The 14285-nt window shown below is 49.9% G+C and overlaps 1 protein-coding gene across 1 annotated transcript in view; it reads right to left on the bottom strand.

Moving 5' to 3' along the window:
- The window catches only part of EPHA10 (EPH receptor A10), a 39954-nt gene extending 26470 nt beyond the window's left edge, over positions 1-13484 (bottom strand). The window contains exons 1-2 of the mRNA XM_030504821.1: positions 13406-13484; positions 11480-12149 (exon numbers count right to left, since the gene is read on the bottom strand). Coding sequence (XP_030360681.1) covers positions 11480-12083 — 604 coding nt within the window. The 5' untranslated portion in view covers positions 12084-12149; positions 13406-13484. The remainder of the gene's footprint in view (positions 1-11479; positions 12150-13405) is intronic.
- Between the last annotated feature and the right edge of the window lie 801 nt (positions 13485-14285).

Genomic DNA, 14285 nt, shown 5'->3' with positions numbered 1-14285 from the left:
CTCAGAGTCACAGCTCCAAGGATGCTGAAGCTTCTCCTTCACCAGCAAGGATCTTAATATTTCCTAAGCCACAGTTAGCTGTGTGTTCAAGTTTTGGTGTAAAAAACGCCTGATTAATCAGCAAAAAGGGCACCAGAGCTTGCACAGCTTTATCTTGTTAATCGATGAACAGTGATTACAAGTAACTCACTAAGTGCATCAAGCGGGACAACCTGACTGCAGGACACAGGCTGTGTAAGCACCAGGGTTGATGATCACAGTTCACTGTTCAAGTGAAGCATGGCCAAGATTTTGCATGCAGCAGTAAAATGAAGTTATCCATCACTCTGGCAGTATTTACCAGCTGGTCAGCAGCCTTCTGCCTTGTGCACTTATGACAGTCAACTGTTGCAGTGGTGGGTTTCTCCAGCAACTAAGTTAACTTTTCTTTTTGGAAACATTAACCACACTGACACGCAGGAAACTGGGACAGAACAACCACATGGTTTGCACAAAATCATCCAAGACAAACAAGACCAAGAACAAGACTCAGGTGTCTGGAGGTCCAGCCAGCACATTGACTGCAGAACCAGACTGAAGCTGACCCTTATGGATTCACAGCTTTGCTCTGCGTGTTGGTTTACACATAGGAAAGGGAAAAAATGGCTTTTAACCAAATGAATCCTATTTCCACAGCCTCTTGGCCAGGTGCTGCTCCTGCTAGCGTTCTCCCATGGAGCAGTTCAGCTCAATGCAAAGCTTCTGTCCAGAGAGCATCCCCCTCCCCATGGACCAGCAGCTTCCACATGCAATCTTCCTGAGAGCAGAGCCAAGCAGCACATCTGGCTGTAACTGCATTGGCAGCAACTCGCCTCCCAGGGAAAAGACAACATTCCCTAAAAGAGCAGACAGCCATGGGGAGCGAGACAAGGTGCTATCCCAAGTTGAAAGGGTATTTCCCCTCTGCCACCCACCCCAGGGACTGCTCGCCTGAGGACCACGTACCTGCGGCTGCATCCTGGGGAGATGCTGCAGATGTCAAGGGCAAATGAGTCCAATGGGACTTTCCTACTCCCATACACGGTCTTGAAGGGACCTTAAAGTTCCAACCCCCTGCAACATAGAGGGACACCTTCCAACAGACCAAGCTGCTCCAAGCGCCTTCCAACCTGGCCTTGTCTGGGGCAACACTGCTCCAGACAGATCACAGGGTCCAGTAAAACCAAAAAACCTATTTCCTGCAGCTTACAAGTCTCTTCTAATTAAAAAGTTCATCATTTTGCAGCGAGGAAGGGGCTGAGACCTAAGTAAATACTGAAGCTTAGCAGGAAATATTAAGAGAACGAGCACAGATGGAAGATTAAATACTAGGCTGAAATTGCTTTGTATCACAGATTTAGGAATAAAGCTACTTAACTCAGACAACTTCACGTTGATGTTAACAGAAAATCAGGCAAAACTCATCAAACATACTTCCTGCCCATCTCCATAGCTGGAAAAAATGTGTGTTACACAGGTAGAGGGTCCAGCAGTGACCATGCTGCAGGGTGGAGGGGATGGGAAAGGGTGCACAGCACAGCCACAGCTCTGCATGAGTACACTCACACTAGCATCAGTGCCTAGTGAAGACCACAGCCTTGGGTCAGCTCCTCCGGGCACCAGCAGGACAAAATCCTCGCTGGCTGTGGAAGGCATTTGCTGCCTCAGCAGCAAGCTCCAGCAATGCCCTCATAGCCACACTCATTCCTCCTTGCTGTCTGGTATCATTTTCTTCATATCAGAGGTTGTTGGTTTGTTTTCACCCTCCTCTGCTTCCATTCTTCATGCTTTTGATGGGTTCTGCCTTGTTTTTCCCCTCCTCAAACTGTCTCAGGTCAGCTTGTTGACCCACAAACCTTGCAGATAGCTTCGAAGGAAGGAAAACCAACCCCACGAAGGACACTGTCTGCGTTAGCACTATTGAGCTTCCCCATGCTGCTGAACTCCTGCAGACAGGAGGAGAGCTGCGTGCGTGCCAGCGTGAATCAATAACGCCTGCAGTTTCACTCAGAACGCCTATACAGTCATTTATAATTAACACTACAACTCGGTTGTCTTCCAAAATCAATTCCTTTCCATTTTTTGTCATGGAATTGTATTTGACAAAGTTCATCTGCTTTTAATGTGTGTTAATTCGCTCTGCTGAAGTAGGCATTCATAAAAACGCTGTTTAGGAAAGACAGCAGCTCAGGGAAACTAACAGCCACACCAAGCGGGTGCCTCAGAGAGAACCATTACAGCATCCATGGGCCAAGGCACCCCAGCAGAGCCACAGACCCTCCTGGCAAAGGACAGACTCGGAGCACCTAGATTTGCATCCAACCTTCACCTAGCAATGGTCAAACTGGCCATTGCAACCATCAAAATAGGATGGGGGGAAAACATACAAGACAAAGGTCTACATCATACTTATAAGGGTCTTAGATAAGTCGGTGTCCAAACTGGAAATGGCCATTCCCTACAGGCAGGTCTGCCCTGTCCTCTGCCCAACGGAGACAGGATGCAGAGCATCCCCCTTCCCACTCACCCCACCCCTGTGGTCCTTCCTTCCGACACACAGTCCAGTTTTACTTGAGATACTGGTACACCAGTCCCCATCTTACCCCAGCAGCAGAGAGAATAGATGTGTCTGTGCCTGTCATTAACATAACTGGAGGCACACTAAAGGTCCACCCAGCCCCTTCAAGCACCACAGGCCACCAGTAAACAGCACATGCCATGCACTGCATCGACATCCATTTTTCATGTCCCTGCAAACTCACTGTTATCATCAGTCCTATAAAATATGAAGTTGTTCTCTATGTGTCTCTCGGGAGCTATCACTACTGCTGACCCCTCCCCGGACCAGGCTGGCACATCCAGCCTCCATCTATCTTAATTCCATTATTAAGCCAAGCAAGTCACTATTTATTATGTTCCAAACATTTCATCAACGCTTAAGAAGAGAGGTGCTTCATGCCAGCACAGCAGGAGGAGGGACAGGGCAGCAGGCCCAAGGAGGAACAGAAAGGTCAGCATTGGAATGGATATCCTGGAAGGATGTCTGTCAGGGAATGTCTGCGGACAAGGACAAGTTGCCCAAAACCAGACAGGGCACCTTGTACAAAACACACCGACAAAATATAGTTTCAGTGGTGTATTGAGCTGGTCAAAGAGCCTCATCAACAAATGTCCTTGGGTAATAGAGAGGCTCCTGTCTTCCCTTTCCACACTGGGTTTGCAATCTTGCCTTGTCTTATTGCAAAAACTGTAATCAATACTTTGCAGGCAGAGAGCGATGCTGTTACAGAGCCCCACGGTGAGGAAGGGAAAGAAATCGTGTCCAATCTCCGCACCTGAGCAAGAGGGACAAAGTCAGCGCGAAGGAGCAATCAATACAGGCACTGGATCGGGTCTCCAGCTCTTCCTACCTTGGTTCCTTGCCTGCCAGGATGGGCATTTCGGGCTGCACCACTCAAGAGAATTCAAAAGCAGCTTGTCTTCTGCTAACTTCTTTTTTTCTTCTAGTAATTGGCTTTCAATAACACCCCTCAGCAGCTGACAGTCCAGCACATTCCCAGCATCTCCGAAACCTTTAGGACAATGCTACTCTATAATTTTTGCCCCTGTTAAATGATTTGAAGAGCACTGAAATGAAAACCTACGTCCAGAGGCTAAATCTTTGTGCATCTCCAACAATGAGCTCTTAATAGCTGCAAATTAAATTCACTGATTTAGCCCAAAAGAAAATTAAATACCCAAGAATATTAAGACAATCTTGAAATATATAAAAGAACACATTTGCTTGAATTCAGTGCTATGGCAGAACCTCATTGCTATTTATGCTGGAATGTTCCTCAAGGACACACTAGAGCAGGCACATCCACTGAGCCAACTGCAATTTACTGGTGTCTCGTCCACTTCCCCAAATGATTCCCTGTGAAGGATTGACTGACCTGCATCCTCAACACACCCGGTCCTACCAAGTGCTTCTCCTCACCCAAACTCCCTTAGCCTCAGGCAAGAGATGCTTCCTCTGTATTACAACAGAATAACCATGTCCATCTAGCATGCATGCATGTCCATCTAGCAGCCAGGTATCTATAACCTTAAGCCTGACAAGAATTTGGCAAATAAATTGTGCTGCTTGTAATTTTCTGAGTAGTTTGCTCTAAAATTAAGTGTCATCGAGTAATTTGTGTCTGGCTCTGCCACAATTTCCATAGCCATAATTATATCAGACACACTGTAAAACAGTAATATAATATGCAATCCCGAATAATAAATATCTCCAAGCTTGATCATTACTCCAAAAAGAGACTGAAGAGAAAGCATATTTTACATGGGGGTTTCATAGACATGACTGATGGAAAGCAGCATCTACCAGAAGACATCACGACTGCTATGGAGGCTACTGCTAATGGATGGGGGGAGGTGGATGCTCCAAATTCATTTAGTACAAAGCTCTCCATGCCTTCCAACTGCCACCCTGCCCAGGTCACAAAGGTGCTCCAGACGCATCCTGCTAGAACACAGACACAAGAGGAGAAAGCCAAACCATAATTCAGAAGGGAAACCGAAGTATGAATTTCCTCCAGGATTATTCCTTCAGCAACAGGCAGGGATTTACTCCCACAGCCCCCACTTGATGTGTAGCCCCATTTCCCACCCCACAACTACCCCTTGAAGCCACGGCATGCCTAGCTCCAGCCCTGACAAGTGCTGCTAAACCTGCACATCAGCACCGGCCCTGCCGTGTCTGTCTGTGGGATGCTGGTGGCTGCATCAGTGATGAGAGTAAAATCTGGTGCTTTGTGCAACTTAGAGAATCCCAGGAGGAAAAATAAACTTATTATGCGTAATACTCAAGCATCACTCAGAAGATAAAATAAACTCCAGAAGCACATACAGGTTTGTAAGCTAACCTATAAAAGATGAAACAAATCAAAAGCCCCAGGCGCTGTACATTTGGATCCATCTTTTTTTGTATTTAAACAGGAAAGCAGGCCTTAGGCTTCAGGAGGTATCTTACCACTAAACGACAAAATACTGTCATTTAATTGTCTAAATTTCTCTAACTTTCAATGGAACTATTTATTTTCCATCTAAGGACGCTGTAGTAACATAACGCCTTGAAGGGACACATGCAACACAGAGGAAAGCATCTTACCAATACCATTTCCCACCGCTGCCCCAAACTTTTCCCCAGCAAGAGCAAGCCCTGACCATACAGAACACACACACACACTCTATTTCCAAAAACATCTTCCAGAAGGAGATAGGCTGCTCAGCAAACCTCCAGCTCATATGGTCTTCACACGCTTTCCTTCCTCCCTCTCTGCTATTAGGGAAATGAAGCAGCTGATTCCCACAACAGAAGGGACTCAGGCTGGTGTAAGGACACATACTTCCACCCCAGAGGTTCTCCCCAGATCACAGGGAGCACGGCCTTTGCTTGCACCCAGATACTGCTCTTACACATCCCACCAAGCCTCAGCAGGAGCATCGCTGCCCGCCGGCCCCTCGCAGTAGCGAGCTGCTGATGCGCAAGGCAGCCACACAGCCCTTGAGACTTGCAAGGACAGCAGCCTCGCTCAGAACTTGCTGTCATTAAGAGAAAGATGGTGTCAGGAGCTCTCAGGGCCAGGCCACCGCTTTGGGGCTTCTTTTTTTTCTGGTTTTAAAGCTGATGTCTGCAAATTCACTGGCTGGAGGAAAGGCACCAGCACAGCCTGGCAGCGTAGTGCAGGCAGGAGGGTGCTGCCATGCACTGCTGCTGCCCACAGCCCCTCGGGCACCCAAACCGTGCACTGCTGGCTTCCAAAGCAGAAACTAAACCCAAGCACACACTCCTTTGCCAAAGCAGACTGGGGCTCTTGCTTTTAGCACAGCCCCCTCTCTACCTGCATCTCTCACTGTGGACACAGGAATGGATCCATTGATTTCCCTCTCCTAAGGAAAAGAAGAGACAAACGCTGCCGTCGGGTTTACCACAGCCAGGCAAAGGCACGCGTCAGGGCAGCCTCAATGGATGAGTGTAAAATGAATGGGTCCAACATCAGCATGATCTCTCTCCCTACACACAGCTTATGATGTTGAGAAGCAACAAGGCAAGCACTAAAGGGGAGGTACAACAGGACACAGATGGAAAGATAGGGTTTTTTAAAAAGCAAGTGCTTTCTCTGTTGTAGCACTTCCCTTTGGAAAATAAAACTCAAGGACTTCCTTTTAAATTTGCTCAAAATGTTGACCAAGTGTATGTCCAAGTAATAGCTGGCAGCAACGAAGAAACTACTCTATTTCACGCTATTTACAGCTGTGGTTTTTTGGCCTCAAACGTACTACTCACAACAGACAGGATGATCTTGAAGGCTTTGCTTACCCGTTTCTTCCCCTATTATTCAAGAAACCAAGCACAGGAGAGATATTATTGACATGCCTGAGATCTGTAGCAAGGCACAATCTGCTATGAGAGAAGTGTTCTCACTGCTCACTGGCGCTAGGACAAGAAGTTATAAGCTTAAGTGACTGCAAGGGCGATTTGTGTTAGACATAAACCCAGGCAGGCAGCAAAGGCATCGCTGGAGAGCTTTGAGAGAAGGACAAACTGATGCAGAGGAGACCTGCAGCACCCGAGAGCCCATCCATGGCAGCAGAAGTGAAGGGAGCAGCCTGGCCTCTGCATGGGCACAGTCCTGTATGGAATTACCAGGGGGTGAGTCTGAAAATGGGTTATGAAAAGAGCAGCAGCAAAGAGCCACCACAGAACCCAGACTGTGCTGTCGCAAAGCTTGTCTCCTCATTAACAGAAACAATTATAAGCTGCCATAAAGCATAATTATACTACACACAGTGTTAGATTCATCAGCCAGTTACAGCCATTAATAAGACAGCTCAGGCTGATGAGCACAGTGAACTTGCAGTCCGGTGTCCTTCATTTTTCAGCAGATCACTGACGAATCCCGCAGTAGATCAGAAAAGCCATTTCTTGCCTAACGCAGTGTCAAGTGTGCACTACATTTTGTATCACGAGCAGTTCCCATTAGCAAAGACTGCTTTCTTCTCATTAGTGTGACTTGCGCCTTTCATCTTATCCCCACGTTTCCAGAGGAGCAGCCACGCCAGCTTGCCTTGTAAAGCCCCAAAGTCCTTCACACAGACATTGCCAGAATGAACCCAGGGCAGACTGAAGCCTGGTCTAGTGGAAGGGACCCATGCCCATGGCAGGGGGGTTGGAACTGGATGATACCCATCATTTAAATAAGAATGAATCACAGAATTATAGAATTATGGAATCCCCGGTTGGAAGGGACCTCAAGGATCACCTGGTCCAACCTATCTAGGCAAAGCATGACCTAGACTAGATGGCCCAGCAGCCTGCACAGCTGAATCATAGAATCCTAGAATGGTTTGTGGTGGAAGGGATCTTAAAGCTCATCCAGTTCCAACCCCCTGCCATGGGCAGGGACACCTTCCACTAGAGCAGGTTGCTCCAAGCCCCTGTGTCCAACCTGGCCTTGAACACTGCCAGGGATGGGGCAGCCACAGCTTCTCTGGGCACCCTGTGCCAGCGCCTCAGCACCCTCACAGGGAAGAGCTTCTGCCTCAGAGCTCATCTCAATCTCCCTTCTGGCAGGTTAAAGCCATTCCCCTTGGCCTGTCCCTACAGGCCCTTGTCCAAAGCCCCTCTCCAGGTTTCCTGGAGCCCCTTTAGGCACTGGAGCTGCTCTAAGGTCTCCCCTTCAGGAGCCTTCTCTTCTCCAGGCTGCCCCAGCCCAGCTCTCTCAGCCTGGCTCCAGAGCAGAGCTGCTCCAGCCCTCGCAGCAGCTCCATGGCTTCCTCTGGACTCACTCAAACAGCTCCATATCCCTCTTGTGTTGTTTAAAACTCCTGACCAAGCATAGAAACTATTTCATCCCTAAAATTGGTGTCATTCCTGTGGAGGCAAGAAAAAACAGCCATTAGATGATCATCTGCTCTAACAAGTGCAGTGCCAGCATGCCCTGCATGGGCGATGCCAGTGTTGGAAGCAGAGCATTGCCCAGCACAACAGCAGCATTGAGCCAGCTCCCACCACTGTTGTCAGAAGTGGAGGGAAATAAATCGAGAAGGAAACTTAGCTCGAGCACAAATTTACGTTGCTGTCAAAGAAGAGTGGCTGACAGCTATTTTTGGAACCTGGTCTCCATCATATTAATTCAACGTCTGGTTGAAGTTGTCTCATTTGCAGCAAATCTGGCTGGTAAATATTAACCTTGGGCTTTGTTGAAATTCTCCTTGCAGATATTACAAGGGATTGGATGGAAAAGATGAAGCAGAAAGAGACAACTTCACAGCAAATGTCAGACAGATCCTCCACATCACTGTTTCATTTACACAAAAGCTATTGCAATGCACCACAAAGTAAATGGCAGGAAGGGGCCACAGCTCCTGCCTGGTGAAATTAAGAGTAAAAAGACCTGAGTACTGAGAAGCCTCCTGAAAACAAAATAGGGATGGGCAGGTGATCATCCGCAGTGCAACAGGACTTCTCACTTGCCTGGTGTGCATCTGCTGGAAACAGGTTTTAGTGTTTAGATCAGAGTAAGCACAGGCCAGCGTCTGGCTATAGATATATATTAGACAAAAAAAGCAGCCTAAATGTATTTACCGTGACAGAACCTCTCCTCTTATTTGAGAGGAGATGTTAAACAGATGCTAAAGCTGCTCGGTCCCACCCTGGAGATGGCTGCATTTCAACCAGCCCCAAAATGATTCATCAGAAACCCATGGAAGCCTGTCAGGTACACTGGGGCTTCTTCAGAGAAGTGGTGCCACAGAGGAAGATGGACAGTAAAAAGGCTCAGCTTTCTTGCAGCAGTCATTAGCAGTGCCGTAAATCCTATTAGTCTTTTCTCATCTCCTAATTTCAGTGTGAGAATACAAATGTTCTCGCAGTGGCAGGATGATTTCAGCACTTAAATCACAGTTACACGGACACCAGCTTTGTGATTTAGTTCCAACAGCTTCACCAGTTCAGTGGCAAATAAAGGAATAAAGCTCCTTCTTGCTGCAGAGAAGCCACACACTTGACCCTAAGCACCAGCCTTGATCCATTCTGGATGCAGCCGACAGCCAGGCCCCATGGGATCACTGGACATGGAGCCACCCTGGCAGTCAATGGGGTGAACAGACACCCACACTGCAGGGGCAGCCAAAAAGTCCTTGGAGAAGACTAAAGGACAAGGGAGAGGACCAGGAGCTGTGAAGCAGCACCCAAGGCAGCCTGGAGAACCACCAGCCACCCCTGGCACTGGGTGAGGGTCAGCCCCTGCTTCCCAAAGCATCTGGCCCTTGAATGAACTCATGGTCCAACCTCTCACGGCCAGAAGAGCTGCGACAGAGGCTGTGGCCAAGCAGTTTCACAGGCAAGGAGGAGCCAGTGGACTTGCACCCACTGAGCCCTCCAAAGCTGCCACCACCACCAGAGCACAGCCAGATTTGCTGGTTTTAACATTCCCAAACTCACACTATCTTTACTTGCCTCCAGCTCAAGGGCTTTTGTCCTTGAAGAATTTCCACAGCCCTTGATGCTTTCATCAGAAACCTTTTAAAGCTCTTCACTCTGCACTGTGCTAATGCAGGGCTCCAAAACCAACCGAAGAACTTTCAACCCCACAAAACTTATTTTGTGCTATTTGACCAGACATCAGACGCTGCTCCACAGAGAGTGACTAATGACCTGCTTCTGGGAGAGGGGGGGAAAACTTCATTATGTCCATTAAATTACTTCAAATATTTTTCCTTAGAGAATATGAATTATTTAAACTCAACACAGAGAAACCTGAAACATTAGCAAAAGCCTGCTGGGACTCACTATGTAAATTCCCACTCCAAACAGATGGGAAAAGCATGGCGAGCTGCCACGCAGCCACTGAAGCAATGAGCAGTGCTGAGATTTCAATCCGATAGTTTTCATAAGGTCTTCTTAAAGGAGGGCACCAAGCAAACAGGCACTACCTGGAGCGCTGGGAAAGGCTTCCCATCTCCCAGAGGAAGGCGGCAGAGCTGTCACCACTTAAATCTGGAAAGCTTCAAGTAGCTCCTGAAGCGCAGACTTGATTCCTCAGGAAAAGCTCACTCTCCTACAGTACTGTACACCTCAAACACAGGGGAGCGGTACCTGTTTGGGACTTATTTATAGCTATTTTCCTCTCCATCTGTTTTCTACCAGGTGGAAAATTGTGGCTGCCCCATCCCTGGCAGTGTTTAAGGCCAAGTTGGACAGGGCTTGGAGCAACCTGGTCAAGTGGAAAGTGTCCCTTCCAACCCAAACCACTCTGGGATCTTGTGATTCTAAAAGGCAGAGGTTCAAGGTATCACCTGGACACCAGGCATGGGCAGCAAAGGGTTTTTCAGGCATAGCTTACTGAAGAAAGCATCTCCTGCAGGTCCCAGATGGTCTGACCTCTCCTCTGCCCCAGACGAGCTTCACTAACAGGGCAGCCACGCGCACTGCCAGTTAATGACTGATAGCTAATTACACCTTCCAGAAAAGAGAAGCCCCTGGAGGAACAGCCCTTCCTCGGGCAGGAGATGCACACCCAATGTGCTGGCACCCAGCTCGGTGCACAAGCAATGGAGTCCACACTAAGCTAGGACTAGGTCCTGACCATTGCCTGAAGCGGGAAGGTGCCTGGGAAAAGGCTTTAGCCCAGCACCTCTCTCCTTTGATCTAACCATCATGGAACGGTTTGAGTTTGCAGGGACCTTAAAGCTCATCCAGCTCCAACCCCCTGCCACGGGCAGGGACACCTTCCACTAGAGCAGGTTGCTCCAAGCCCCTGTGTCCAACCTGGCCTTGAACACTGCCAGGGATGGGGCAGCCACAGCTTCTCTAGGCACCCTGTGCCAGCGCCTCAGCACCCTCACAGTACTTTCAGAGGCTTCCTTGCTCTGACAGGAGGAGCACAGCAGCCAGGATCCCATCCTCAGGGCTGATCCCACGCCTGGCTCTCACATGCCTTTGAAAGCAAGATCAAAGTGGTCGCAGCAGCAGGCTCATTAGAGGGAGACCCGTTAATGTAAAGGTTATATCCATTTTTACAGCTGTCATTAAACGTAACCTCACAAGCTATAAAGTCACTGAATTATTAAGTCGTGTGTAAAGCGTAACAAAGGGGATATTAATGTTCTAGATTAATTTTAGAGTTACAGATAAAGCCACGGGAGATGCCTGACGGTACTCAGAGCTTTGGCACGCCTGCCCAGCCAACACCGTGCTGCAGAGCAGCTAGCAGCAACACACCCCATTTACCCAATTGCCACCCTTCAAACCAAGGTCTGGCTGTTAGCTTGGGAGCAGCAATCAGCTAAAAGAATCATACTGCTGACAAAAGGCAATTCCACTTGTGTGAGCTGTGCTCCAGCACTGGAGCAGCCTGGCAGCAACACAGACTGACACAAAGAAAAGCTGCCAGAGGACACCGACGGCCACCTTTACCTCTGCATCCCCCGTCCTTCTCCTCAAAGCCAGGACCACACGTGCACTTCCCGATGGGGACCAGCCACTCGCCCTCAGCGCTGCAGTGCATCCTGGGGGGATTATCCACATCCACTTCGGCGTGAGCAACACAAGTGCCCTTCACTTCCACTAGAGTGGCAAAGGCCGTCTCTGCCACTGTGTCCGGGAACACAGCCAGGTTCTGCACAGTAGCGAGGCACTTCTTGTAATAGACTCGCACGGAGACCAGCGCCACGCAGGCACCCACGTCCTGGAAGCCAAGGTGGAAGCCTCTCTTGCTCAGGTGCCCAATCTCCCTCAGCTCGGTGTTCAGCTTCATCTTACGCTCACCCAGGTCCCCCTGCGTGAAGCTCTCATCAGCAGCGATGGTGTCGATCTTGGTGTGCTTGCTCTCATGGACACTACGGCCCAGGTCAAAGTCGGACTCGACATAGTACAGATTGAAAGTCTCCTTGCAGGTGCCCATCACGCCAGGGATGCTGTTACAGTCCCGCAAGGTGAACTTCAGTTCGATGAAGATCCTCTGGCCATCGCGCCGGGCAATCCAGCCTGTCTGCAGCCAGTTGTTCTGGTTTGGCTCCATGACATTGCAGACCTGGTACGTGCGTATCGGCTTGTAATTCTCATCCACCCCACTGATTTCTTCCCACTGGAGAAAGAACACAAAGGACTGTAAACAGCTCGTGAGCTGCCATGAGCAAGAACCAGCTGCCCTGGCAGAAAAACACCCACCACTACAAGACTCTCCACCTACAGCCCGTTATATCACAGGCACTACAAGTCTTCAGCCCACCAAAACCTCAAGCTGTAGGAGCACAGCGGTGCTGATGGACCACCTAACACTTGAGCTCCTTGCAGAGGTACAAACATGGAGACACAACTAGAACAAGGGCACTGCCATCAGACCTTCTAGAAAACTCTAATATGAAACTGGACACATCACCTGCTGAGAAGCCAGAGCCTTTATCCTCTATATGCTGTCCCTAGGAAGGAGCATCTGCACAGCATTACCACACAGCGTAAAGCCAGATGGGACTGGGCTACCCAGAGAAGTCAAAGATGGCCAAGGAGATGTGACTCCAGTCACACCATCACACAAGGACAAATATCTCCGTGAAGAGTAGCAGCAGCTTCTCTATCAGGGGAAGTTTTAGCTGGAACAGGACAAACCCTCTGACTACAAGTGAAATGGTATTTCCTCAAAGTTACCAGCAGAGATTCTGATCGGTGAAATGATGATTCCACCCTCGCAGCCTTAAGGATGACCTGGCAACGTCCCAAAGCAATTCTTTCTGGGTATAAACTTATGCAAGATTGCCAAAAACACCCAAAATAGTATTTCTTCAGCAGACTAACAGCTGGGCAACACAGATGACTCCAGGATCTAGCACTACTCCCTCTGAACACTTTGCTTCCATTCTGGAAAATGAACCCAAAGCCACAAGCAGCACAACTCCTGAGTTTCCCAACACATTCTCCTGAATGCAGTTATAGACTGACCCTGGCAGCAAAGCAAGGACCTGATCAAACAAACCCTACGTGATGCTGGGCTGACGATCCCACCCCAGGCACAGCCCTCCTGCAAGAGCTGAGCTGATCCACAAGAGCTCATGCCACAACACAAAGCTTTAACTTGCTGCTATTTATTTGCTTATCACAGGAGTGTAAAATTCATCTTGAGGGGGCACTCCACGTTGACCACACTGCTCACATAACCCGTGCTCCGCTCCTCAATGTGCCTGGTGCTGACTAACACAACAGCTCATGCCGAGCTGCCCGTACACCCCCAGCTCGAGGTGACCCCATGGCTGCCAGCCCCCTCCACCAGCTCCACGTGAGCAGGGAGCTCACGCTGCAGGACTTGCAATACAGAGCACCAAAAGGCAGCCCCAGCTCTGCACTTACCCCGTTCGACGGGTGCGAGGTCCAGCCCAGCTCCGCTTGCGATTCCTTCGAATCCAGTAGGACAACTGCAGAGAAGGCGACACGTTAGAAAGCAAACTCACTGACCCAGAAAATGCCTGTAAATATCCACCTGGGAAGCTCGGTGCTGTGCACCCCTCCTGGCATGTGAGTCAGGTCCTGGAGCATGGGGAGTAGCTCCCACCACAGCTCCACCAGCATGAGCACGGAGCAGGACTCCCGCTGCAGAGCTCTAGGCTGCACTCTCAGTTATGCCATTACCCCCTGACCTAACGAGGGTGACATCCCAGGAAGGCTGTGGTCATTCCTAAGGGACTCTGCAGGACAATCCCACTGACACCACTGCAGCGGTACCGTGCGTGTCCTGGAACTGGAATATATCAGTGGCTGCTTTGAAACAGGAGTTTCCTTGGCAGACTACACCCTTTTCCCACGAAACAGCCAATTCTCCGGGTGACAGAAGAGGCATTTCCCCCAGATTCACAGTTTTGGGGTCCCTCCACAGCCGGCAGCAGCCCCTGGCTGCGCTCTCTGCTGTGCCTCATCCCTGGTTCGAGCCGCCCGGTAATACCGGGCGCAGCCTCGCCCGTTCCACACGCGAGCGCTCCGGGACAGCTCCCGAACGGGAAGGAGCTCTCTTCCACCCAGCGCCTCCGCTAACGGCGAGGACCCGACTCCCCTCTCCTCGGGAGACCCACACACCCCACCGGGACCCACCCGCCCCGTCCCGCTCCTCCCCGCGCCCCGCAGAGCGGCGGCACGTCCACCCTGCGGAACCACCGCTGCGCCCGGTGGGGAAGCGCGCCTGGAGCCGACCCGGCGGCATCGGAGCGGACCCGGCGGCACCGGAGCGGACCCTGTA

Source organism: Strigops habroptila, chromosome 12, assembly GCF_004027225.2.
Source record: "Strigops habroptila isolate Jane chromosome 12, bStrHab1.2.pri, whole genome shotgun sequence".
Lineage (NCBI taxonomy): Eukaryota > Metazoa > Chordata > Aves > Psittaciformes > Psittacidae > Strigops > Strigops habroptila.
Note: the sequence above shows the minus strand (reverse complement) of the source record. Positions and strands in the feature narration are given on the sequence as shown.